The sequence below is a fragment of the Orcinus orca genome, chromosome 16, assembly GCF_937001465.1.
Source record: "Orcinus orca chromosome 16, mOrcOrc1.1, whole genome shotgun sequence".
Classification (NCBI taxonomy): Eukaryota; Metazoa; Chordata; class Mammalia; order Artiodactyla; family Delphinidae; genus Orcinus; species Orcinus orca.
In genome coordinates, this window is record NC_064574.1 from 62,232,561 (window position 1) to 62,256,136 (window position 23,576).

Sequence of the window (23,576 nt, forward strand, 5' to 3'; positions counted from 1 at the left end):
TTTTTTTTGAGGGAGTGGGGAATTCAGAGAGCAGAAATCTGTCCTGACCAGAGAAAAGTCCCTAACTAATTCCAGTGGTACTGAGGCAGGAAAGACAGGGCCGGGCCCAAGGACAGCCTCCTCATGTATAGGCATTAGGCAGAAGGCAAAGCCACCTCCTTGTTTTGCATTTAACGAGGCCATGACGCATGGAGGAATGGTATCCAACACAGAAATTTTGTAACATCTGAACAAGAAACTGACCAATAAAACTGTAGAGCATGCAAATAAAAATGCACAGGTTGCTGATGACCCTATAAGACTTCACCTGTGGCGCTTGACTAGTAAAGGAAAATGTAAGGGAAAACATCTCTTAGAGCACAGGTACAGTGGTTTCAGCAGAAAAATGCACAAGACTGGGGGCTGATGCAACCTGGTGTAATCCAGGCCACACCTCAACCTTCCCCCTCAATGAACATTCCACCCCTAATCAAAAACACCCACCCATTCAAAGGGCTAAAAATAAGATAAAAGGGGGATCAACAACCCTGCGGGGCACCCCTCACTCACGAGGATGCCCACACTCTTCTTTAAGTATGTAATTTTCACTTCTGCACTAAATAAACTTCTTTGTTCTCTTGCTACTCAGCCTCAGTATGTGTGTGTGCACGTGTGTGTCTGTGTGTATGTGTGTGTGTGTGTGTGTGTGTGTGTGTGTGTATGTCGGTGTGTGTTTATTTTTTTCCTTAGTGCCTTGTGTTCCTTGCCCAAACTCTTTTGGACGAGTTGAACAAGAGCCTGGACTTCTGGTAAAGCTTTCCTGGTATCAGTATCGAGAGCAGGAACCTCGCTCTCCTCACCAGCACCCCGCCTCGAGGTGGGAAGACTTACACAGCTGCTCCTCTTCATTGAAGCCCATGATCCCCATGGCCTCCAAGGTTTCTTGGAACATCTCATCGTCCTGGGCTGCCGGGATGGGCACAAATCCATTGGAGAGGAATGTGTAGTTGTTGAAGCCCTCCAAAAGCAAGTCATCTAGAAGGAGAGGAAGACGGGGTGGTGGTCAGGAAGGCACACTTCTATTTTGAACAGGAGACAGGAACCTGGTAAAGGGTCTGGCCCATCATAATTTCTTTCCCTTTCCCAAGACTTGGACAGTTTAAACCTTCCTTCTGCTTCATCACATAGAAGCCATCAACCACCTCATACAGTGGTGCAGGTTGTGCACTGCCCCAGAGTGCCTGGCAGCTGAAATCCATTGTTGGCTCCACTTGCTAAGCCATGACCCCTGACAGAACATTGCATCTACCCAGAGGAAGAGACACCTTTATCTCAGTTGCCCAAAAGTACCCTACCTTCAGAAACAAAGCTCTGAAAAGTTAGATTAATCTTTATCCATCCATTTATTAAACTTTTATCAAAATCACACATACACATGGATTTTTAAAATCAATGACTGAGCTATTGATATGATGCTCGTACTAAGAGCCTGAGAAATGAAACTTGCAGCTTCTAGTCAACACTGATCAAACAGAATTTAATGTGAACTTGACGAGCATCCCGAGGGAGGAAAAAGGCACCCTCGTTTTACAACCTTCATCAGCATTTGTCCCTGAATCACCCCACTTTTTCCTTCTTTAATAATCAAATAATTCTTTAGCTGTATATGATTTTACCACATATATGTTTTTGGACATCTAATATCTAATTAACACTGTGATTTTTGTTCTATATATGTTGTGTAATAGTTGATTTTGTCCTATCTTCACCAAACACGTTAAGCTTAATAAATATATTTATGAGAAAAAATTAATTACTATCTAAAGGTTTATAATAAAAATACCAATTGCTTGTCCCATCTTTTCTCCAACTCCTACCTTACCCTACAATAACTGCTTTTATCTCTTTTAACTGTTTTTTTCTGGTAGTTATCATTATCTCTCTATGTAATAGGCTTACTATATATTACTTTTATATATCATATTAATGGCTATTTCTGGATATGTCAAAATTAGATATTATCCATTGACTTCCTGCTATGGTGGAAAAAAGCTTTGGTGCTCTTACAATTGCTCTTACCATTTAGCCTCCCTCTTCTCAAACTATTTCTAGCTGAATCAGTAGATAAGGCTTATGTTAAGGATTGGGAAGTCTGGTGTGCTGGTTATCTTTGTAAATAAAGTTTTTTTTTAATTTAATTTTTTTTAACACAGCAGGCTCTTTTTATTTTGAATTTTATTTTATTTATATTTTTAAATAGCAGGTTCTTTTTTTTGAATTTTATTTTTATTTTTTTATACAGCAGGTTCTTATTTGTAAAAAAAAGTTTTATTGAAACACAGCTGCTCCCATCTCCTTGTCTATTTTCTATGGCTGCTTTCATGCTACAATAGCAGCCAGAGTTGAGTAGTTGCAAGAAAAACCAAATCAAAAATGATCCCCAAAGCCTAAGATATGGACTATCTGGCCCTTTAGTAAAAACATTTGTCAACTCCTTGTTTATGACATCTATCAAATATTATTCTCTGAAAAGTCATACTCTGTAGTTACATTCCTTTGTTGTTATTCATCCCTTTCTCTCCCAAATTTATAATTCCTTCTTTTTTTCTTATACTATTTGCTTTTATGACACTGTCCAATATATCAAGTGTCCTCTTCCAGATCAATCTTTAATTAGGCTGGATTTGATTATACTTTTGGAGGGAATTCAGCAAGATGCTCTTCTTTTTAAACAAAGGGTTTTCCTGGGTCAAGTCACTAGGAAGCTACTTGATAAAGCTGAGGTTAAGTTGACCCGAGACACCAATTAAGCCTTTGGATTAACTGAAATGCCTGATTAAAGTCACAAGGATTTGAGTCTTTGCCAAGATTTCATTATCCAGACCATGGATACATGTGGAAATATTTGACTCCCCCTAAAAGCCTAACCTCTTCCCAGATCTATCATCAAGCATACAAGTGGTTCCTAGGGATCTCAGTTGTTGATTTTATCCTCTCTTGATTTCTGGGAGACCGGAGGCAGAGCACAAAACTGGAACCCAGGTTACCAAACAACAAAATTGTTGACTTTGGTGCCAAAGAGGTGGAAGAAAAATATAAACGATTCCCTCTGGGCCACGCCATCGTGTCTGCACTATATCTGCTAATTTACCTATGTGCCACTAACATCCATTCCGCGTCCCCTCTTTTATCCAAAATTGCTCCAGATGCCAAGCAACAAGATTAAATAAGGAACGCTGCTTCCCCTAGTGGTGGAACATTGCAATACACCTCATCACAGCAAAGGTACCAGCCCACACATCCTTTTGGTAATTTTCTAAGCAAAATAACTAACCCCGGGTCACAAAACTGATGGGAAGCAAAATTTGTACTGTTCTCCTAAAATTTAGGACTTAAACTTATTACTAGAATATAGACCATACTATGTACTTGTATTGACTGGTATACTCCTTTATTCAGCTGTGATTTATATATTCTTTGCAGTTAGTAGATTAACTCTTCTACACGCCTAGAATGTATAATTTCCTATTGGAGTCTGGTATACAGTATATAGTTTGTTTGTTTTTTTTCAGTATATAGTTTTTATGTGAAAAATATTTTCCTTACAACAGAGGGCAGCAAACTACAGCACATTCCTATTTTTGTAAATAAAATCCTATTGTATAGCTTTGCCCATTGGTTTAGGCATTGCCTATGGCTGCTTCTGCATTACAACATCAGAGCTGAGTAGTTGTGACAAAAACCGTGTGGCCTACAGAACCTAAGAGATTTACTATCTGGTTCCTTACAGAAAAATATAGGTGACCCCTGCCCTACAAAAAGGTCAATTCAAAGTTATTTTCAAAACAGGAATAATGAAAAGTGCTTGGTTCCACTGCCCTTCCAAATTCCTTATACAATCAGAATGCCTCTTAAATACCTGCAACTTTTGTAAACGTGCAAATATGGCAATTGTCTTTCTCCCTTCCTGGAAGGCACAGATTGTGTCTATTTGGACTTGATGTCGTCCAGTCTAACTGGGCTTGATTAATGAATTATTTAATGCCTAACTGAAATGGACATCTACTATGTCACATAGTAGGTGCTCAGTAAATGAGAATGACTGAACAGAAGCCACACTCACTCACACAAAGGAGATGCTGCCCAGAGATGTGTAGCTCTTTCCCTGGCAGGATCTCAGACTCTGTGTTAACGGCTGATCGATTAACCCTGGATCATGATGAAAGGGAGGGCTGAGATCTCCCAACACACGTCCTTGCTCATCACTTACTTCTCATCTTCTCCTTGGCTCCAGCAATCAGATAGTAAAAGATGTGGAACGTCCTCTCGTCTCTGGCTTGGCGAATCGCCCGTGACTTTTCTAGCAGATCTGGTTTGGGAGGAGTTAAGAATCCCAGGGATACCACGTGTACCTCTTGTGGGAACATGACCTTCCTCCCCAATCCTTGTCACACCAGCTGCTGGAGGGGAAATCTCCAGGACCCGGGGGAGGTTCCCTGGAGTGTTCTGAAGAGTCTGATTGCTGGGGCAGAGTCAAGCCATCCACGCCTGGTCCACATGAGTTGACCTTCCAGTTCTGGCTCACAGAGACCACTGGGTGCTGCTGGCAGGCCCCAGTGCCGGGGAGAAGTGAGGGGAACAGAGTGGGGGGAAAAAAAGCATAAAAAGACAGGAGTCAAAGGACTCCAGGATGAAAGACTTACGGGAGGGGCATGAAATGAGATGTTTCCCCAGCAGCCGTCACTAACTCCTCTTCTGCAGAGTGAGCTGTCTTTAGATATTACAGAGTAAAAATAATTACGCCCTCTATGATTCGTTAATCCCTGTGCTAAATGTTTGACGTGCATTTTCTCATTTACACCTCACAAACTATCCTAGAAGCTAAGTGCGAATATTATTTGCATTTTCAATATAGGGAAACTGAGGCCCAGGGAAGCTCGGGGAAGGCTCAATTTCCCAGGAGCACAGAGCTAGGAAGTGACAACGCCAAGTGTCTGCGGTAGCCAAAACCACCCCAGACAAGGGGCTGGGCTTCGAGAGCTGGGTACCAGTTCTGGCTGGCTGAGTGACCTTGACCCAGCTGACTAGCTGTCTAGCCTCAGGAGACTGTAAACATGACCCACTAATCAATCTAAGGAGAGCTGTTCTGCCATGGGGGGAAGGGATGGTAGGGAGGCACATGGGTGGTTGGGCTCTTGTACCAGGTGGATTTCCCCATGTAAGAACCAGGCTCTACTTGACTATGACAAAATCTGCAAAACCCTAACCACTGAAGAATGAATGATCACTTCTTCTCTGTGCTCCCAAATCCATTGGATTAGACTGTGTCACCCACCCCCGCTCTGTCATGTCAGGTCATGTAGACTAATTTCTCCTCCCAACGCCTCTTATTATACAGGGTCACAAACTCTCATCTGCAATTCCCAAATCCAGAAACTTCTGAAAACCAGAACTCAGCTGGTGGCCATACCCGTTCTGAGCCCACACGAGGCTATTTATGGTCTCCTTATCCCCCCGTAGGAGAATATGGGTGTCTTTGGCTGTATCTCATTTAATCCCTGCCCAGCTCTGGGAGGTGGGGATGGGGCCTGGTCAGTTGACCCCAGCCACGCCCTGAGCCCCCTCTGGGGTGCTAAGGAGCACGGGTGGCACTGGTGGGCTGCTGGGATTCTGATTCCTTAGATTTACAGAAACAGCTTCCTGCTTGCTTTGCCAGAAGCAGGCTGTTCCTCTGGGAAAGTCCTGTTTCCGTTGATGTCCTGTCTGTGGGCTGAAGCCGCCCTGTTCCTAAGAAGGACAAGGGGTCCGAGTTTAGCTTTGGACCCTGGCTCGAAAAGGATGAAGCGAAGTTCTCACGATAGCCAATGCTCAACCAGCCCTTATTCTGTCACGGTTCTAAGAGCTTTACATGAATGAATTCACTTGATTCTCACGACACCTCTATGAGGCAGGTATTATTATCATCCCCATTTCACTGACGAGGCACAGAGAGGTTGAGTAACTAGCCCAAGATCGCTCAGCTAGGGAGAGGTCCACTCAGAATCAAACACAGGCTGCTTGAGGTCCCCAAACCTGGGGACCACCACACTACAAGGCTTGCTGTTAGGGGAAAACAACCCCAGGGGAGATTTGTTCTGGATGGTACCCAAGCGCCTGGGGAGAGAGGGGTGGCTCTTGTGCCCCCCTCAGGCTCTGGGCAGGAGGTTGGTGGGACCAAGGGTGGGAGTCCCAGGTGGCCCAGGCTCAGCAAAGGATACATGTCTCAATGTTGGCTCCCACGATGTAACCCGTGACGTCGAAGTTGATGCGGATAAATTTACCCTGCCAACAGGAAAACACAGTTCATGGTGGGTTCCCCAGCCTCAGCCCCTCACCCTCATGCTGCAGGCAAGTGGGGAGAGAGGAGTCAGGGAGCATTCAAGGGAAAAAGAAGAAAACCAGAGAGAGCTTCTTGCAAACACTCAAGAATCTCACAGGTCAGCATCTCCTGAGCTGGGAAGATCGAGGGCCTTATGGCGACAGAGGAACTTAGAAAACACTTTCTCAAATCAATTTCACTTGCTCTTGCAATGACCCTCAGCCCATCATAGCTCTCCCCATTTTAAAGGTGGGGAAACTGAGGCCAAGAAAGCTAGTGGGACCTGCCCAGTGTGGTAGTGCTCCTAAGAGGTAGAGGCATGAGTAGAAGGCACATTTGCCACACCCAGTGGCTGGAGGCCTCCCCCGCTGCCCCACTGCCCAGAAACACGCTGGGCCTCCATGATCAATCAAGCCCAAGTTCATCCAGCTGCGAATTAAACTGCTTCTTTGGGGCAGGTGAGCATGAACAGTGATGCCAGGGAGCCGCGCTATCTGAGCAGGCCCTGCATAGGAGGCTCTGTAGGCAGGGCTGGGCCATGCCCCCAGCCCCGCGGCCCATCAGATCTCTCCACTTGGAAAAGATGCCAATCCACCTGCCTTCTGCCTCAGCCGAACCACAGAACCCAGGACAGCCAGGTCCCGCCTCTGGCAGCACCGGCCCTTTTCCTGCTTTCTTAACAACTGACAAAGGATCGTATCCTTACCGCCCTCACCCACCCGTGATTACGTGGTGGGAGGCACCGTCCCCTAGGCTTGCTTGGGCCTCGACAAAACCCTCCCTCTTTCTCCATCAGGAAGCGAGACAGACAGTAGAATGATTCAGGACAATGAACGTTATTGCAACCGTAACACGGGAGCCTGCTGGTCCTGGAGCCATCTTGCCTTCCTCCCGAGAAGACCTGGGGCACCAGTGAGTGGGGACATTGCAGGGATTCACTTTGAATTTGCTCTCATTTACTGACATCCTAGAAACTCTGCACTGGGTTACAACGCACAAATGCAGTGCTTCTTGGTGCAGCCAGTACTAACCCCACGGGGATTTTGGAAATCTGGGGGAGGGACTGGAATTGTTACATGACGGTGGCAGCTACTGCTCTTAGTGGACAGGGGCCAAGGATGCTGGGCATCCTGCAATGACCAAGACAGTCCCAGACACCAAGCATTAGCCACCTACCCTATGACTTCCAAATGTCCCACCTGACACTCACGGAGGTGAAAAACCTGTTTATAATTAGCTGAGCCTAGACCCTAATGGTGTTTTAGATAAAAACACACAAAAAATGTTAATGTTGTTCTCTTGTAGGAATGTCATATCCATGTAACTTGAGAGCAAATTGTTCTTTGGTTCAGAGCTTTCCAAAGAGTATGTCATCATTCTGGAAAATCCCATCCCATGGCTTCAGTCCCCAAACGAACTCCCCCTCGTCTCAGCCTGCATTTGTAGCTGTCAAGGTCACAGTGATTCTGGATATAAATGCAAGTGTCTGACTAGTTCATTGTGTCTTCATATGTGGTCTGGCCCGAGAACTGATATGCTGAAATGCACATTTTAATTATGAATTGTTTTATTTCTCCTTCATATTATAGCAAGGGCATTGTGCTATTTTTTTTTTAATCTGATGTGTGTAGTAGGTGATGTTATCTATGACTCTAATTTTTCAGGGAAGGAAAGGGAACACCGCATAATTACTTGTAATAAGAAGTGGGTCTTGGGGTTGACAAGGCTGGGGCCCATGCGTGTGAATATGCAGGACACAGAGATACCCACAGAGCAGCTCTACGTGGGCGGGGCAGAGGTTTCTACAAAGAGTTTTTCACAGGGTCCCATCTGGTGACTGACAGTTCAGAGGGGCACCCACAAATCAGCAGGGGCCTCCTCACTAGTGGAATTCAGATGCAGTCTTTCCTCCAAATTTCCTCATCAAAGTATCTTTCTGGGCTTCCCAGGTGGCGCAGTGGTTAAGAATCCATCTGCCAATGCAGGGGACACAGGTTCAAATCCTGGTCCGGGAAGATCCCACATGCTGCGGAGCAAAACGAGGCCCATGTGCCACAACTACTGAGCCTGCACTCTAGAACCCGCAAGCCATAAATACTGAGCCCTCATGCCACAACTACTGAAGCCCGTGCGCCTAGAGCCCACGCTCCACAACAAGAAAAGCCACCGCAATGAGAAGCCCAAGCCCCGCAACAAAGATTAGCCCTGCTGGCCTCAACTAGAGGAAGCCCACGCACAGCAACAAAACCCCAACACAGCCAAAAATAAATAAATAAAATAATTTTTTTAAAAAAGCATCATTCCTCTTAAAAAAAAAAAGTATCTTTCTGACTCTCCTATGGAGTGGAGGCCCCCACTTCTTTTGTACAACAAGATAATTTTTGTGTAAGTGTCATCAACCACCTGTGTTCAGAGTTCTCCTTCCCCCATTAGGCTCAGGTGAGAAAGTAGGGGGGGCCCTTGGAACCTGGGAAAGCCTGTGTGGGAAGTCCTGCATCATTGACTATTGGCTCCCCAACTAGGCCACAAGCTTTGTGAAGCCTGGAACCACGTCTGAATTGTTTGCTGTCTAGTTCAGGGTCTGCTATACAGTAGGCGCTTAATGAAAATGAGCCAAACGAAGAGAGAGAGAGAGAGAGAGAGAGAGAATGGTGTGTGTAAAAATGCCTGCCAGAATGATTGTATACAGTGGGTGCATAATAAATGTTTATTGAAATTTGCATGTGCTTGGTACATAGTAGGTACTCAATGCATGTTTTGCTGAATAAATAAATGAGTATTGGGTATAAGTGTCTAGCACTTACTAGGTGCTCAGTAAATATTTACTGAATGAATTATGAATGTCAAATTCTAACAGGGAGCCTAGCAAGCAGATGCTGAATGAATATTTGTTGAATGAATAGTGAGTGAATGAATGAGGGAGGGAGTGGCTGGAGCACTTGCAGGGTTGTAAGGTCAAGACAGGACTGGAGATGCAGAGCAAAATGCTGTTGCAATGCACACCTCCATCCCTTCAGCCTCAGACGTCCCTGCACACACATACTCTGCATTCTCAGGCAGGAGGGGACACCAGGGCACCCAAGTCTTTTCCAGAAAACCCATGTGGCTTTCCTACTTACAAATCGTGAGGAGTTGTCGTTCTTGACAGTTTTGGCGTTGCCGAAAGCCTCCAGGATGGGGTTTGCTTGTAGAAGCTGCTTTTCCAGCTCACCCTAAAATTCATTCACATCTAGTTATTGGAGAATGTGACATAGACACTGACAGCTCTGCCATAGACAGAGGTTGTCACAAAATTCTGCCCTTAACCCACGGGTTCTCTCCTATCCTATCACCTACCCATCTGAGACCCCCAATGCTAATGTCCAGACTTACTCAAGGATTTCAGAAGAGAAACAAATGTCTGAGCTCTCTTATAGCTCGGACATCTGTAAGGACATCACCTGGGAAGGCCACTTTTTCCTAGATAGGGCCTGCTCATCTATGTGACATCATTGCCACTGAGAGCTGCCACACTGTACAACACCAGGATGTCATTTACATCATAGTGAATCCATGGAGTTGTGCAGTGCACAGCCTGCCCTGCTGTACACGACAGTCTTGCTGCTGCTTATGTTTGACAAGCAGCTTTCTTCAAGCTAAATCACTACAACCCTTCTTCTGATGGTTTTAGTGCCTCTTTTTATAGTTGCAATTTTTCCTTTCTCAGGACCAGTTTTCTGAAGTCTCCTATGGAAGACAAGTAAGGAATGCGCAAAACCCACCGGGAATACTTCAAACCGACTGCAGAACAAAGCTTCAAAGCAGGTTGCTTGAGCTCCATTCATCAGGTTAAATGCAGCTGAGACTGTACACAGCCCATCGGCCCCCTCTGAGGGGGCTCCTGTGCACAAACGCGGTCACGTGATTAATTGTTGCAGGAAAGGGCCAACAAGGTAAATCATGCCAGGAAGCATCGAGCTGCTCTCTGCCTATCCCCACAACACGGCGGCTGCAGACTGGCTCAGCGGCTCTCCTACCCAGCTCCTCCTACAGGCCGACCCTGGGAAGTACGGGTCCTGAGGGTTTTCTCCTGTTTTCTCTGCTGGTTCCCCTGTCCTCTTTTTCAGGGCAGTTGGGCTGGGCTAAAAAGAAGCTGGGAAAGGTTCTAGAAGGGAAAAGGCAGCGCACAGCTTTCTCCCTGCTCCTCTATACACCAGGAGGGCATCATGGGTGGCTGTCCCTAAAGGAACAGAACAGGAAGCTACTAATTTACGTGTCTATTTATTCACATGCCCTCCTCCTTCACAGCTCTCAAAGAAGATAAAAGTGTCATCTCTGGGCTTCCCTGGTGGCGCAGCGGTTGAGTCCGCCTGCCGATGCAGGGGACACGGGTTTGTGTCCTGGTACAGGAAGATCCCACATGCGGCGGAGCGGCTGGGCCCGTGAGCCATGGCCACTGAGCCTGCGCGTCTGGAGCCTGTGCTCCGCAACGGGAGAGGCCTCACAGTGAGAGGCCCGCATACCGCAAAAAAAAAAAAAAAAAAAAAAGTGTCATCTCTGTGAAAATCCCAGCCACAGTAGAATCCCCATAATTGGGACTTGTGGAAATTTACAATGAGAGCAAAGGGCTTTGCTTGACTAGCAGGAAGAAGACTAATGGGGTCACTTCTGTCAACACAAACTTGGGGTCCCAATATCCCCAGAAAAAAGTTCCCTTCCTAGAATGGGAGTTCCAGCTGCTGGGGCCAAAAGATCCTTCTCAGGAGAGCTCTGAACATGAAGATCTGGTCCAAACCACTCATTTTATGGATGATGAGACAGTGGCCCAGAGAAGTTAAGTGACTTGGCCACAGTCACACAGGAGCAGATCCTATATAAGAAGCCTGATTCTCCTTCTGATTCATCCATGACACTGCCGCCCAGGTCTAACTAAGATGGATTGAGCATGATCCTAGCACACGCTAGGATCTCTTGATCTGAGGGTCTCTCCCAGGCTGGGACCCGTATGCCAGCCCCCCAAGCTCTGAGTTAGAGATGAGTTTACACATGCAGAGGTTTGAGCAGGGCCCGGTTGTGTGTCGCAATAGCTGGGGCCTTACCATGCCACCAAAGCTAGTGCCTCGTGAACACCAAGACTCCCGTTTCTGGAGCCCTGGGTCAAGCAACCGGCATGCAAAGACAGACACGCACTGCACACACATGCACAGGGACACACCAGTGCACAGGGGACAGGGCTCAGGGGAGATATTTAGGGATGATGGCAGGGAGTGGGGAGAGAGGCATGCCACAGCAGTGCCATTAACTGACTGTCAATCAAGCCAGGGAAGCTTTAGGGCCAGAAGGTCCTTCAAGGCTCAACCAGATGGAACAGACGTCTCCAGGGCCTTCCAGTCAGGGTTACCGGTGGCGGACACATTGGTGGGAAGGGTAATGAGATCCATTCTGAACTGGGGAAATCCATTCCCGGCTGGAGGTCAACCCTGGGAAGTCCAATGGGTCCTGCGGGTGGCAACGCGCCCCACGCCCCACACTGACATTGGACGCCCGCAGGACGGTGTTTCAGTGAGTCTGTAGGTTTGGGTTGTGAAACTCGGGGATCTAGCCCATTCTACCATCAGCTATGGGGCTCAGTGGGTGCGACAGGAGCATGCACATCTAAACACACTCCGTGCCTCCCGTACACACCAGGAAAACACTCCCAGTTACTCACGTAGGCAAAAGATGGGCCTTGCTGTGGTTGAACAATACAGTATAAAACAAATGTCAGTGTTATTTCCATCACACGTACATCAGGGTCTGGAGAATATACGATTTCAATCCCCCCGCTCAGACAGCCTGGATTCTCCAAGATTCTCCAACTAGGAAAGCAGCAACTTTTCTTGGATTCAATTTCCTTTCTGTTTTGCCGCTGTCTTTTCTAATTTCTTAGAGATTCAGACATTTCAAAGTTTTTTAATTGCTGGGGCCAAGGTGCAGTCTTTAAAACTGTGTCTCATGAGATGCTGTCTGAGATGTGTTCTCACACACAGAGAAAAAGGTATCTGGCACATAGCAGCTGCTTGATAAAGATCAGTTACTATTATTAAGTATTACTATTACTTATCATCACTATTCTAGGAAAAGGAAAGGCGGTGGGAAGTGGTGTTTAACTGCCACGTGATCTTTGGCGCTATTTGTTCCCATACACGGTGCCAGAGACAGTGTGGGTTTCCTGCGTCTGTTTGAGGGAGGAAGGTTCCCCAGGCTACAACCAGAGCCCACCCGAGATCTCCGAGGGCCTCCAGACAAACTGGCCGCTGTGGCTGCTCCAGTGTTGCCTCTGAGCCCCAGAAGCAAGATCCAGAGTGGCAGGAACCAGTGACACCCCAAGGCTTCTTCAGGCCTCCGCTCTGCCGTTCCCCTGCCCCCACCCCAAACCTTCACACAGAGGCGCTGGCAGGTCCTTCAAGCAGCCCCATTGCTTGTCGCCCCCTCTGGGACAGACGAGGCAGGGCTAAGACGGAGGAGGAAGAGAGGGATGGACCCAAGAAGGGATGATTCTAGAAACAGCCTCTTCTTTCCTTCTAAGGCCTTAATCAAACTGCATCACCACGGGTTGATCTGTATGATTATTTGATGACTGTCTCTCTTTCCCACGAGTCCAAAAGCTCAGTAGCTAGAATAACAGTGCCTCGCAGCCTCATCGCTGGACCCCATCCTGGCAGCGCCCGGCATACAGTAGATGCTCGGTCAAGGGCACTGGACCAAAGCCCATATGCTGAGTGACACCAATGTTCCCATCCCCTGGGGTTCCCATCTGAGGGACACATGGAGGAATGACAGGTGTCCCTCAACACTAGGGAATTTCCAGAGATTCAGTTCAGGCAGTAGTTCTCCAGCAGGGGTGACCGTGCCCCCCAGAGGGCACCTGGCAATGTCCCTAGAGACATTCTTGGTTGCATAACTGAGGGCAGGGGTTGCTACCAGCCTCCAGTGGGGAGAGGCCAGGGATGCTGCTAAAACCCTCCGAGGCATAAGACAGCCCCACAGTTACTCAGTCCAAAATGACTCTGGTGCCACGGTTGAGAAGCTTTGATGTCAATCAAGACTCCTCCTCTCATTTCACAGGACAGGACCCCTCAGGAGATGATCCTGGCTAAAGCGAGAAATCACCTAGACCCAAACGGGCCCACCCAGGAGGAAAAGCAGCCCTCTGGCGAGCTGTCTGAGGAGGGGCAGTGAAGCACAGCCCTGAGTCCTTGCAACGCCAAGTCCTGGCCTTCTTAACGGTGCTGTCTCTCCCTCGGTCAGCCCACGAGCCCGGGGGCCCATCTGCTAAGTCGTGGCCACAGGGCAGGAACTACCACTCACCGTGATACTTGTGTCCTTCTTGCCCTTGTGGGAGGAGGCCACCACGGCCAGGTACTGGATGACTTTCTTGGTGTTTTCAGTTTTCCCAGCTCCAGACTCGCCTCTGAAAGATACGGGAAAAGTGACCCACCGGAAACAGCCCCACACAGGTGTTCTGTGGGTACTTTTCCACAGCTCCGTGCCATTTGCCAGATGGGGAAACTGAGGCTCCCAGAGGGGAGGAGACTTGCCCACCACTGGCAGAGAGCTGGGCTGGGTTTTCAAACCCCACTCCATATCTCAATCCACTCCTCCCGAGAGGATGCAGGAAAGGATGTAGATGAAAAGAGTAAAAGAGAAAACTGCATTTTCCTAACAAGGTCCAACCTTAGGTTTATTTGGAACTGTCTACTTTAAAAAATAAATACTTCGTTTTCTAGAGCAGTTTTAGGTTCACAGCAAAATTGAGCAGAGGTACAAAGGTCCTATACGCCCCTGACCCTGCCCCTTGACATACACAGCCTCCTCAACCATCAACATCCCCCACCAGAGTGGTACCCTTGTAACGATCAATGAACCCACACTGATGCATCATTACCACCCAAAGTCCGTAGTTTACATCAGGGTTCACTCTTGGTGTTGTACATTCTATGGGTTTTGACAGCTGTATAATGAAATGTATCCACTATTACAGTATCATACAGAATAGTTTTACTGCAAATTATCTATTTTAAAGACATTATTAGGGACTTCCCTGGTGGTGCAGTGGTTAAGAATCTGTCTGCCAATGCAGGGGACACAGGTTCGAGCCCTGGTCCGGGAAGATCCCTCATGCCGCGGAGCAACTAAGCCCGTGCACCACAACTACTGAGCCTGTGCTCTAGAGCCCACGAGCCACAACTACTGAGCCCACCTGCCACAACTACTGAAGCCCACGCACCTAGAGTCCACGCTGTGCAACAAAGAGAAGCCACTGCAATGAGAAGCCCATGCACCGCAACGAAGAGTAGCCCCTGCTCCTGCAACCAGAGGAAGCCTGCACATAGCAACAAAGACCCAATGCAGCCCAAAATAAATAAATTTTATAAAGAAAAAAAAAGACATTATTAGCCTTGTTAGAGATGGAATGATCAGGCAAGAGACTGCCTTCCAGGAAGGACATAAGTACCTCTCAGAGTACCAGGATATAAGTTACAATTTTTTGAAGGTCCCCTTACAAAAAAGGAGAAAAAGGAGAAGAAGAGGGAGGGGGAGTGGGGAGAGGGAGAAGGAGAAGAAGAAGGGGAAGAAGAAGAAGAAGGGGACGAAGGAGAAGAACTGGTTATCCCATCAGCCACTGGACAGACATAAGCCCCTTCATCCTCTGGAGAACCCCATTCTAATGGTCAGGTGGCTAGCTAATGATCTCAGTCAAGTATCAAAGAATAAACCTGGTTGAAGTAATTCATGCTGAAGGGTAAATGACTGATAAGTTTAGATCAGCAGGGTGTTGTCTGTCTTATCAAAAGAGTACTCCTAGAATATGAGCAGTGGATTAAATGGCCTTCTCGAACCAGCTACCTCTCTTGGCCACTGGAGATCATGGTGGTGGAATTGTTTCATCCAAGGATTCCAGACACTGCCTCTGACTCCCAGTATTCTCAGTGAAAGGGAAAGATGACTTCAACCAAATCTTTCCTCCCTTCTTGTCCTCTCCTCTGATTTTCTTTTGGTTTTTGTTTTTCCTTCCTTTGCCTAGACTCTCATTTGCTGAGGTCACTGAATATTCTGAAACATACTAATTTTTTTTAAGTCTGAATTTGTCTACCCCAAGGTCGGTTCAAGGTTCTCCACACTGAACCACTGCCACCAGCGCTAGTGCAGTGCTTGCCCTTTTTCCTAATTAGGAAATAAAGAAATTAACTTGCTCTGCTGAGGGCCCATTAATAACTTTGCTCATGGCTAAACGGAAGAAAGAGAGAAAGAGGAAGGAAGGAAGGAAGGGAGGGAGGGAGGGAGGGAGGGAGGGAGGGAGGAGGGAAGGAGGGAGGCAGAGAAAGAAACATGTGCCCTGAATTGTCAGACTCAACCCCATCGGTCACCATCCGGAAATCAAGTGTCTGATCTCCAGGAAGGTTGAAACATGTCTCCACGTCTCACGACGATATTAACACTGTCCTCTCCCCTTTCCTAATGGCCTTTATTCCCAATGGTCACATTATTTCATATGGCCTCAGAGGCACTTTGTGAAATGGGAGCCATGGAGGCATTATCTTTATTTTCTTGAGGAGGACAATTGAGTCCAAAAAATTTTTTTTTCTTTAAGGAGAGAATTGACTTTTCAAGGGGAATGGAGGCCCTATGTTAACTGTTTCACATGTATTATCTCCTTTACCTCCCCTCCCACAATCCTGAAGGTAGGACATATCACTTTCATGTTATTACAGAAGAGGAACTTTGGGCCAGAGTGGGTAAGCAACTTGCCCTAGATCACACAGCGAGGCAAGAGCACACACAGCATTGAAATCAAGTCTCTGGTTCCAATGCAATCAGGACTCTTTCTATGACATTTCACAAAGTCATTCCATGACACAGGCCTAACCCTCTAGGAACTTGCTTTCTAAGGTCAGAGGAAGGGAATGGGGAATAGGAATTGATATTTCTTGAAAACCTACTCTATGTTATTGGGCTCAGAAATCTTTTTATTTAATCCAACAACCTAATGAAGGAGTCATTGATTATCCCCATCACCCACCTGGGGAAACAGGCTCAGAGAGGTTGAAGTAGTGTTCTAGGTCATAACTGCTCCTGCTATCACATAGATAGGGAACAGAGGAGTGAGATTTGAATGCAGGTCTGCTTGATACCAGAGCCCATGTTCTGCCCACTACACTTTTTTTTTCTTTTTTACACATGAATTTATTTTCAAACATTATTTAACACAAGTCTTACAAATATATCACATTAGTTGTGGAGGAAGTTAGATATTTTATAACTTCAGGGCTATAATTTGTTATTGGCAACAAAAGGCAAAAAACCTCACTGCCAGCATGAGGGCACAGTTTGAAGCAACTGAAATCATACAAGCATTCCTTCATAAACACAGATTTTTGAGTGGCATAGTTTCAGAAAAGATTGATTTTTAAAAGATATTTTAAGTATGCTCTAACAGGTGTTTGGAATGAAATGCTATATTGCAGCTATCCGTATGAAGGTTTGGTCAGCATTGATTATTCGGAATGTCTAGCTCTGCAAGAAAGCAAAAAGGAAAGCAGTTTGAAATAGACAAACTCTTGTGGCATATAGTTTATATGGCTAGAGGTTGTCATCAAACCTTGAAAACAGTCTTGATGTATTTAAGTGAAAGATGGTGGACACTAAGCTGTTATAGGAACAAACTATCCATGTAGCTTATCCTTGGAAATTAAGTTACTGAGTTAAAGTTCTTAAAGACTAATAATAATCCATTTAGATCTTCTTTTCAAATCAGTTTACTCGTGAATGACTGCCATGTAGTCATTCTAATTTGTCAATAAATTGGCATGAAAAGTTGGAAATTGATCTTTTTTTTTTCTTTTTTCTTTTTTTGCGGTACGCGGGCCTCTCACTGTTGTGGCCTCTCCCATTGCGGAGCACAGGCTCCGGACGCGCAGGCTCAGCGGCCATGGCTCACGGGCCCAGCCCCTCCGCGGCATGTGGGATCTTCCCGGACCGGGCACGAACCTGTGTCCCCTGCATCGGCAGGCGGACTCTCAACCACTGCGCGACCAGGGAAGCCCCGCTAAGTCCTTTTAATCAGTCCAGCCTCAGAGGCTGGAAGGAGGTACCCAATGGCAGCTTAACCCCTCAGCCCCCAGCCAGGCTGGATTCATGGGTGTGTGACCTGTGCAGTCCCACGGGGACAATACTGAGGAGGGCCCTGTGCTTGATTTAATGCTCTGATGTTGCAATCTTGAATTTCTAAATAATTTTTTAATTAATTTTTTTTTTATTGGAGTAAAACTGCTTTACAATATTGTGTTAGTTTCTGCTGTACAATGAAGTGAATCAGCTATAAGTATACCTATATCCCCTCCCTCTTAGACCTCCCTCTCCCCCACCCCCCCATCTAGGTCATCACAGAGCACCGAGCTGAGCTCCCTGTGCTATACGGCAGGTTCCCACCAGCTATCTATTTTACACATGGTAGTGTATCTATGTCAAACCTAACCTCCCAATTTGTCCCACTCTCCCCTTCCCCCTCTGTGTCCACATATCCATTCTCTACATCTGTGTCTCCATTCTTGCCCTACAAATAGGTTCATCTGTACCATTTTTCTAGATTCCACATATATGCATTAATATACGATATTTGTTTTTTTCTTTCTGGCTTACTTCACTCTGTATGACAGACTCTAAGTCCATCCACAACTCTACAAATGACCCAATTTCATTCCTTTTTATGGCTGAGTAATATTCCATAGTATATATGTACCACATCTTCTTTATACATTCATCTATCATTGGACATTTAGGTTGTTTCCATGTGCTGGCTGTTGTAAATAGTGCTGCAATGAACATTGGGGTACATGTGTCCTTTTGAATTATGGTTTTCTCAGGGTGTATGCCCAGTAGTGGGATTGCTGGGTCATACGGTAGTTTTATTTTTAGTTTTTTAAGGAACCTCCATACTGTTCTCCGTAGTGGCTGTACCAATTCACATTCCCACCAACAGTGCAAAAGGGTTCCCTTTGAACAAGGGGCTCAGCATTCTCATTTTGCATAATTTTACAAGTCAGGTAGGTGGTCCTAGCTCCTAGGGTTGAACACAATTTCTGAGTCCATTTCAGCCGTGGTCTGCCATTGGTAGAAAAGCCAAATTGCCTCTGAATCTCAGAGCTGTTCAGTCCCTGGTCCTCATGTGACTCCCACCCCTGCAGCCAGCAAAGTCCTCTGGATTTGTGCTGTCCAACTCCTATACATCCTACAAAGCCCAGTTAAGCACTGCCTCTATTTTGAGTACTGCCTCCAGCTCCCCAGGCAAAAGCAGTTCCTCTTTCCCCTGCAGCATCAATCAGCAGAATAACACAGTGGGCTCCAGGGCCAGACTGCCTGAGTTCAAGTCTCTGCTCTGCCCTATGTGACCACGTGCAAGTCATTTAACTACTCCCGTGCCTCAGTTTCCTCATCTATAAAATGGGTATAATAAAAAGCACTTCTATGATTGTTATGAGGATTAAATGAGTGAATATATAAAACATTTAGAACAATGCCAGGTATACAAAAATGTTACCCATTGTTACTTTTACAACCATTTCTCTCCTAATGCTTATATATTCTGTTTATATCATTATCTTCAATATTCATACTATCATTAAAATACAAGACATATTTTTCTATTGTTTAAGCCAGGAGTCAGCAAACCATTCTGTAAAGGACAGATAATAAATACTATAGGCTTGGTGGGGCCTGCATTCTGTGTCCTAACTACTCAGCTTTGCCTTTGTAGCACAAAAGCAAATGTGGAAACAAATGGGAGGGGCTATGTCCCAATAAAACAATAAAAGAACAGACAGGGACCAGATTTGGCCCACCGGTCAGAGTTTGCTGACCTCTGGCTGAAGTGTTCCAGTGCTTTTCTGTCCATTTTAAAGTTCAGACTCCTCTAGAAGACCTCACCCACCTCTCTCTGATCTCATATCCCACCCCTCACAAAGATGCCCACATCCTAATCTCAGGAATCTGTGAATACATTACATGAGACAAGAGACTTTTAAAATTAGATTAAGGATCTGGAGAAGGGATAATTATCTCAGATTATCCTGTAACCCAGTATAATCACGTGTCCTTATAAGAGGGAGGCAGGAGGGTCAGAGACAGAGATTAGGAGATACACTGCTGGCTCTGAAGATGGAGGAAGAAACCACAAGCCAAGGAACGTAAGCAGCCTCTGGGAGCTGGAAAAGACTAGGAAACCGAGTCAGCAGGTTGTTTTAGCATTTATATCCACTTACCTAAGTAGCATTATATCACTAATTTTTGATTATTCATTGTTAAGCATCAAATGTTGATTTCTCATTGTGGAAGATGATAATTTAGCCCCTGTTTAACCCTCTCCTCTTTCCCCATAGAAGCAATGTGGTCGCATATAGTATTTCCAGCTAGATCAACATTCAGGGTTTGCATTATAAAGATGATGGAAACACTGCACACAGCTGGGCCCCTTTGTCACTGTGATTACTCTTCCTTCTTGCCTAACTTTGATTTCCCCTAGACTTAATAATTACCTTGTCTTAGTGTTTCCCAGTTTTCTATCTCTATACATATCAGCCCCAAACTTATTACAGATTTTCTAAATCTTCTCTCAATGCATTTCATTGTCTTCACAATTAAATTGCCACCTGAAACTCTTATTTATCTGGTTCAGCACCAGGACCCCCAGGCCTAGCACCTGCTTGGTACCAGTTGGTGCAAAATAAGTATTTGTTGCCTGAGTCTGTCCTTTGGCCTTGGGAGTTTGCTGTAAGGAACATTTGGGGGAAAAAAACCTGGAAAAGCACTTTTGAAAAGCAGATAGCAGGCTCTATTTTCAAGACTATGGCAATTAGAATTCCTTAGCACCTGAACTCAGAACCCATCATTCACAACTCTAAACGTGCAGAGAAGGTTGTGGAGCAAAAGTCTAGAAACAATGCGATTACTGTTACTATCTGTTAATACTGTGAATAATTCTGTTAATAACATGATTTGTTGACATTGCTTTTAATTGAAGGAGAGGCTAACTTTCAGTTAGAAGTTTAAAATGTATGTTTGTGCATGTAGAGGTATATGTTTGTATACACACACACACACACACACACACACACAGAGTCATTCTCATTGTTCACACTAGTTATGCTCTACGAAGCCACTGCAAACTGAATTAGTGATCACTGAACCATCGTCGCTCGTAGGGGAAACACACAGATAGGTTCCTTTGAGCTTCTGGTCCCAAAATTTTCATCAACCAATCACTACAGTATAACTTTGTTTTATGTGTGTTTCTGTTTAAAGACACTTTACTTAACATATTGTTGATTCATTGACATTGAACTCATGGCCAACAACACTGTAACTCATGCCTGAAGGAGACTCATCTAATACATGTATTGCCTCCATAAGGCACATCTCAGCCTTCCTGCCCTTAGGAAAACCAGACAGCACTTCGGCACTACACTTGGTGGACGTTTTAAACAGCAAAATAACTAAAAAAAAAAAAAAAAGCTACAAAAATTCAAAAGCGTGGCACTAAATATGCCACGAAGAGGACCCTTGTTTACAGTCTGAGCTGAAACAAGAAGGCCAAGTGTCACCTTGTTCCGCCTCAGCTGGGAATGTGTGCGTCAGGGGACCCAGATTTTAGCTCTGCACATGTCCTCGAATGACCACGAAAGCACCATGAGTATTGAATTAGGGGTACGAATAAATGTTAGCAAGTAGGTAAACCTGCATATATGGAATCAGTGAATAATGAGGATCAATTGTGTGTGTGTGTGTATTTTTTTTTACATTTTTTAAGGAATGGAAACAACCAAAATTATGATCCATAAGGGTTGATAAAATAAAATACAGCATCTCCAGGCAGCCACTACTATATATGATCAGACAGAATGCACTCTAAAATATACGTTGGATAGAAAAAGCAAGGGCAGATAAGCATATGGTGTATACAACCATTGTGTTTTATGAACTGCAAAGTTCTGGATTCTCCTGGGGAGGGACAAACCCAAGGACCTCTGGTAACACTGGGTCAACATTCTCCCAAGGGATCAATTGTCTGTGGCAGAATCACAGCTGTCCCCTTGAATGGATACTGTGGCTTTCCAATTTGCCGCAGTCTTCACCACTCCCTATTGCCACTCCCGGCCCACTTCACTCCTTTCTATTACCTGCCAGGCTCTCCTAGGCATTTGCATTTGTAGATCCTGGTCTGGGGTTAAGATGAATATCTCTAAACAGACAGCTGTAGATTCACTGGCCATGCCTAAAAATGCATTAAGATAAAATACCCATAGGCATGGTTATTATGCATATTAATAGCTACCATTCTTTTTCTGTTACCCTATACTTTCTTCTTTGGTTTCACTTAGAATGGCTGGGGGCTTAGTGGAAATTTCAAATGTAACTTACAAGTAGCACTTGTGTTCACTGTGCATTAACACGTCATCAGGCACTGTGCTAAGAGCTTTTTATGAATTAACCCATTTACTCCTTACAACCACTCTGTGAGGTAGGTGCAGTTGTCCATTTTCTAGATGAAGAAACTGAGGCTCAGACAGGGTCAGTGGCTTTCTGTAGATCATGTCATGAGAATATGACAGAGCTGAGACCAGGACTCTGTTCTTTTCCATCTAGCACACAAGCCACCCCCAAAATGAAAACCTGGTCTGTCTGGAGCCAAAATGTCCTTGTGTCGCCTTGCTCAGTGCCTCCAAGTGTTGTCACAGCATCACTTAGGAGTGAAAGGGACCCAAATGCCCCACTATCACTTTACTTCCTCATCCAGGAGAGTCAGCTAACGGTCTGAGGACCCCAATCTCTGGGTGGGCTCACTCCCAGCCCAGGCTCCCCGGGAGCCAAGACTGGGGCCCCCTCATTAACCCCTGCAGCCACCAGGTAACCTGAGAAGTCTTCCTACCACAAGGCCTGCACCGATGGGTCAGCAAACTGGGGGGTGAGCCAGACGCCCTCACTGCAAAGTGTGCGTCAGAATCTCCAGGACCCTCCGGTCCTCCCTGACTCACGCTTCCCGCCCTTCTGAGCTCCCAGTGGGCTGCAGCACCCCAGCTCCCTCCCTCTGCTGGTGGAGGTTCAGCTCCCAGACAACCCCCTCTAGACCCCCACCCAGAGCAGACGGGGGTGCACAGCTCAGACACAGCCACCCCTTCAGCGTCCCCTGTGTAGATGACCCTTGACAAGTGTTTCCAATCCCTGCCAGCTTGCTGACCAGCCCTGCAGCTTCACAGTCGCCCAAGACACTAGATAAAAACACAGGTTTCCCCAGCTCTACCCCAGATCCACTGAGTCAAGAGCTGCTGGGGGTGAAGCCAGGCCATCCGTCTCTTGAACTAATGGCCCAAGAACTGACGTGCAGCCACGTTTGTGGAGAGAGGTCTAACAGAGCCCACACTGGACGCATCTGAGGTGGTTTTACTCAGTTCACGGTCAAGCAAGCAGGGCTCAGCAGAACTCTGGTTGATACTAACCACGGTGCTGCATCAGAACCCCAGCTGCCAATCACGGGCACCTGTACTGTGCCAACATCGTGCTCAGCTCGCCCCTACACAGCTCCTTCAATTCTCTCAGCAACCCTGGGAGGTGGGCACAACTGATACCCCCATTCTACAGATGAGGAGACTGAGGCTGGGAGGCTTAACCAACCTGCCCAAGAACAAATTGCTGGCGTGCAGCACAGCGGGAAAGCAAACCTAGATCTGTGCCTCCACAGCCTCGCCAGCTAAGCACAGCGGCCACTCTCCTGAGGCATCTGCGCCCCTTCAACACTGCACTGTGTTATCAAAAACACCTTTAAAAACCCTGCAGGCCTCTGCCAGAAAGTGTTTCTCCCTCTTCTTCAGAAACAGGGTGGAAGGGATGAGGGCAGGTGGGGTCAAAGTAGGAAGCCTGGCTGGGAGCGAAGGCCCTGGGTGAAGCAACCAAGGCAAACCCCTGGGAAGCCTGCAGTTTTCCAAGAGTCAGCACTGGCCCCAGGGAGAGTGACAGAGGCACCTGTTGGCCTGAGTTGCCTCCCCTGAACGGGAGAGTCGCCTGACAACAGCATCTCCTGCCACTGAGCCCCAGTCCCCCAGACCTTAGGGCATCAGTGCTTATCCCCAAGCGGCACTCTGGCCTCCTTGAATGATCAGAAAGATCTGCTCTAACCTCTTGTCCATACGCTCGCCCCAGCCTGCAAGGCCCTGCATGACCATGTCCC

At 46.3% G+C, this 23,576-nt stretch overlaps 1 protein-coding gene across 5 annotated transcripts in view; it reads right to left on the reverse strand.

Annotated features, from left to right (window-relative positions):
• Window positions 1-23,576, reverse strand: part of MYH11 (myosin heavy chain 11) — a 128,074-nt gene that overhangs the window by 49,564 nt on the left and 54,934 nt on the right. For 3 of the 5 annotated variants that reach the window (XM_033428733.2, XM_012533245.3, XM_033428734.2), the window contains exons 5-10: window positions 13,667-13,769; window positions 12,027-12,047; window positions 9,457-9,549; window positions 6,237-6,300; window positions 4,250-4,348; window positions 871-1,014 (exon numbers count right to left, since the gene is read on the reverse strand). In XM_033428733.2, the coding sequence (XP_033284624.1) occupies window positions 871-1,014; window positions 4,250-4,348; window positions 6,237-6,300; window positions 9,457-9,549; window positions 12,027-12,047; window positions 13,667-13,769 (524 nt within the window). The remainder of the gene's footprint in view (window positions 1-870; window positions 1,015-4,249; window positions 4,349-6,236; window positions 6,301-9,456; window positions 9,550-12,026; window positions 12,048-13,666; window positions 13,770-23,576) is intronic. The other 2 variants (XM_004270149.3, XM_004270150.4) reach the window with 1 other exon arrangement.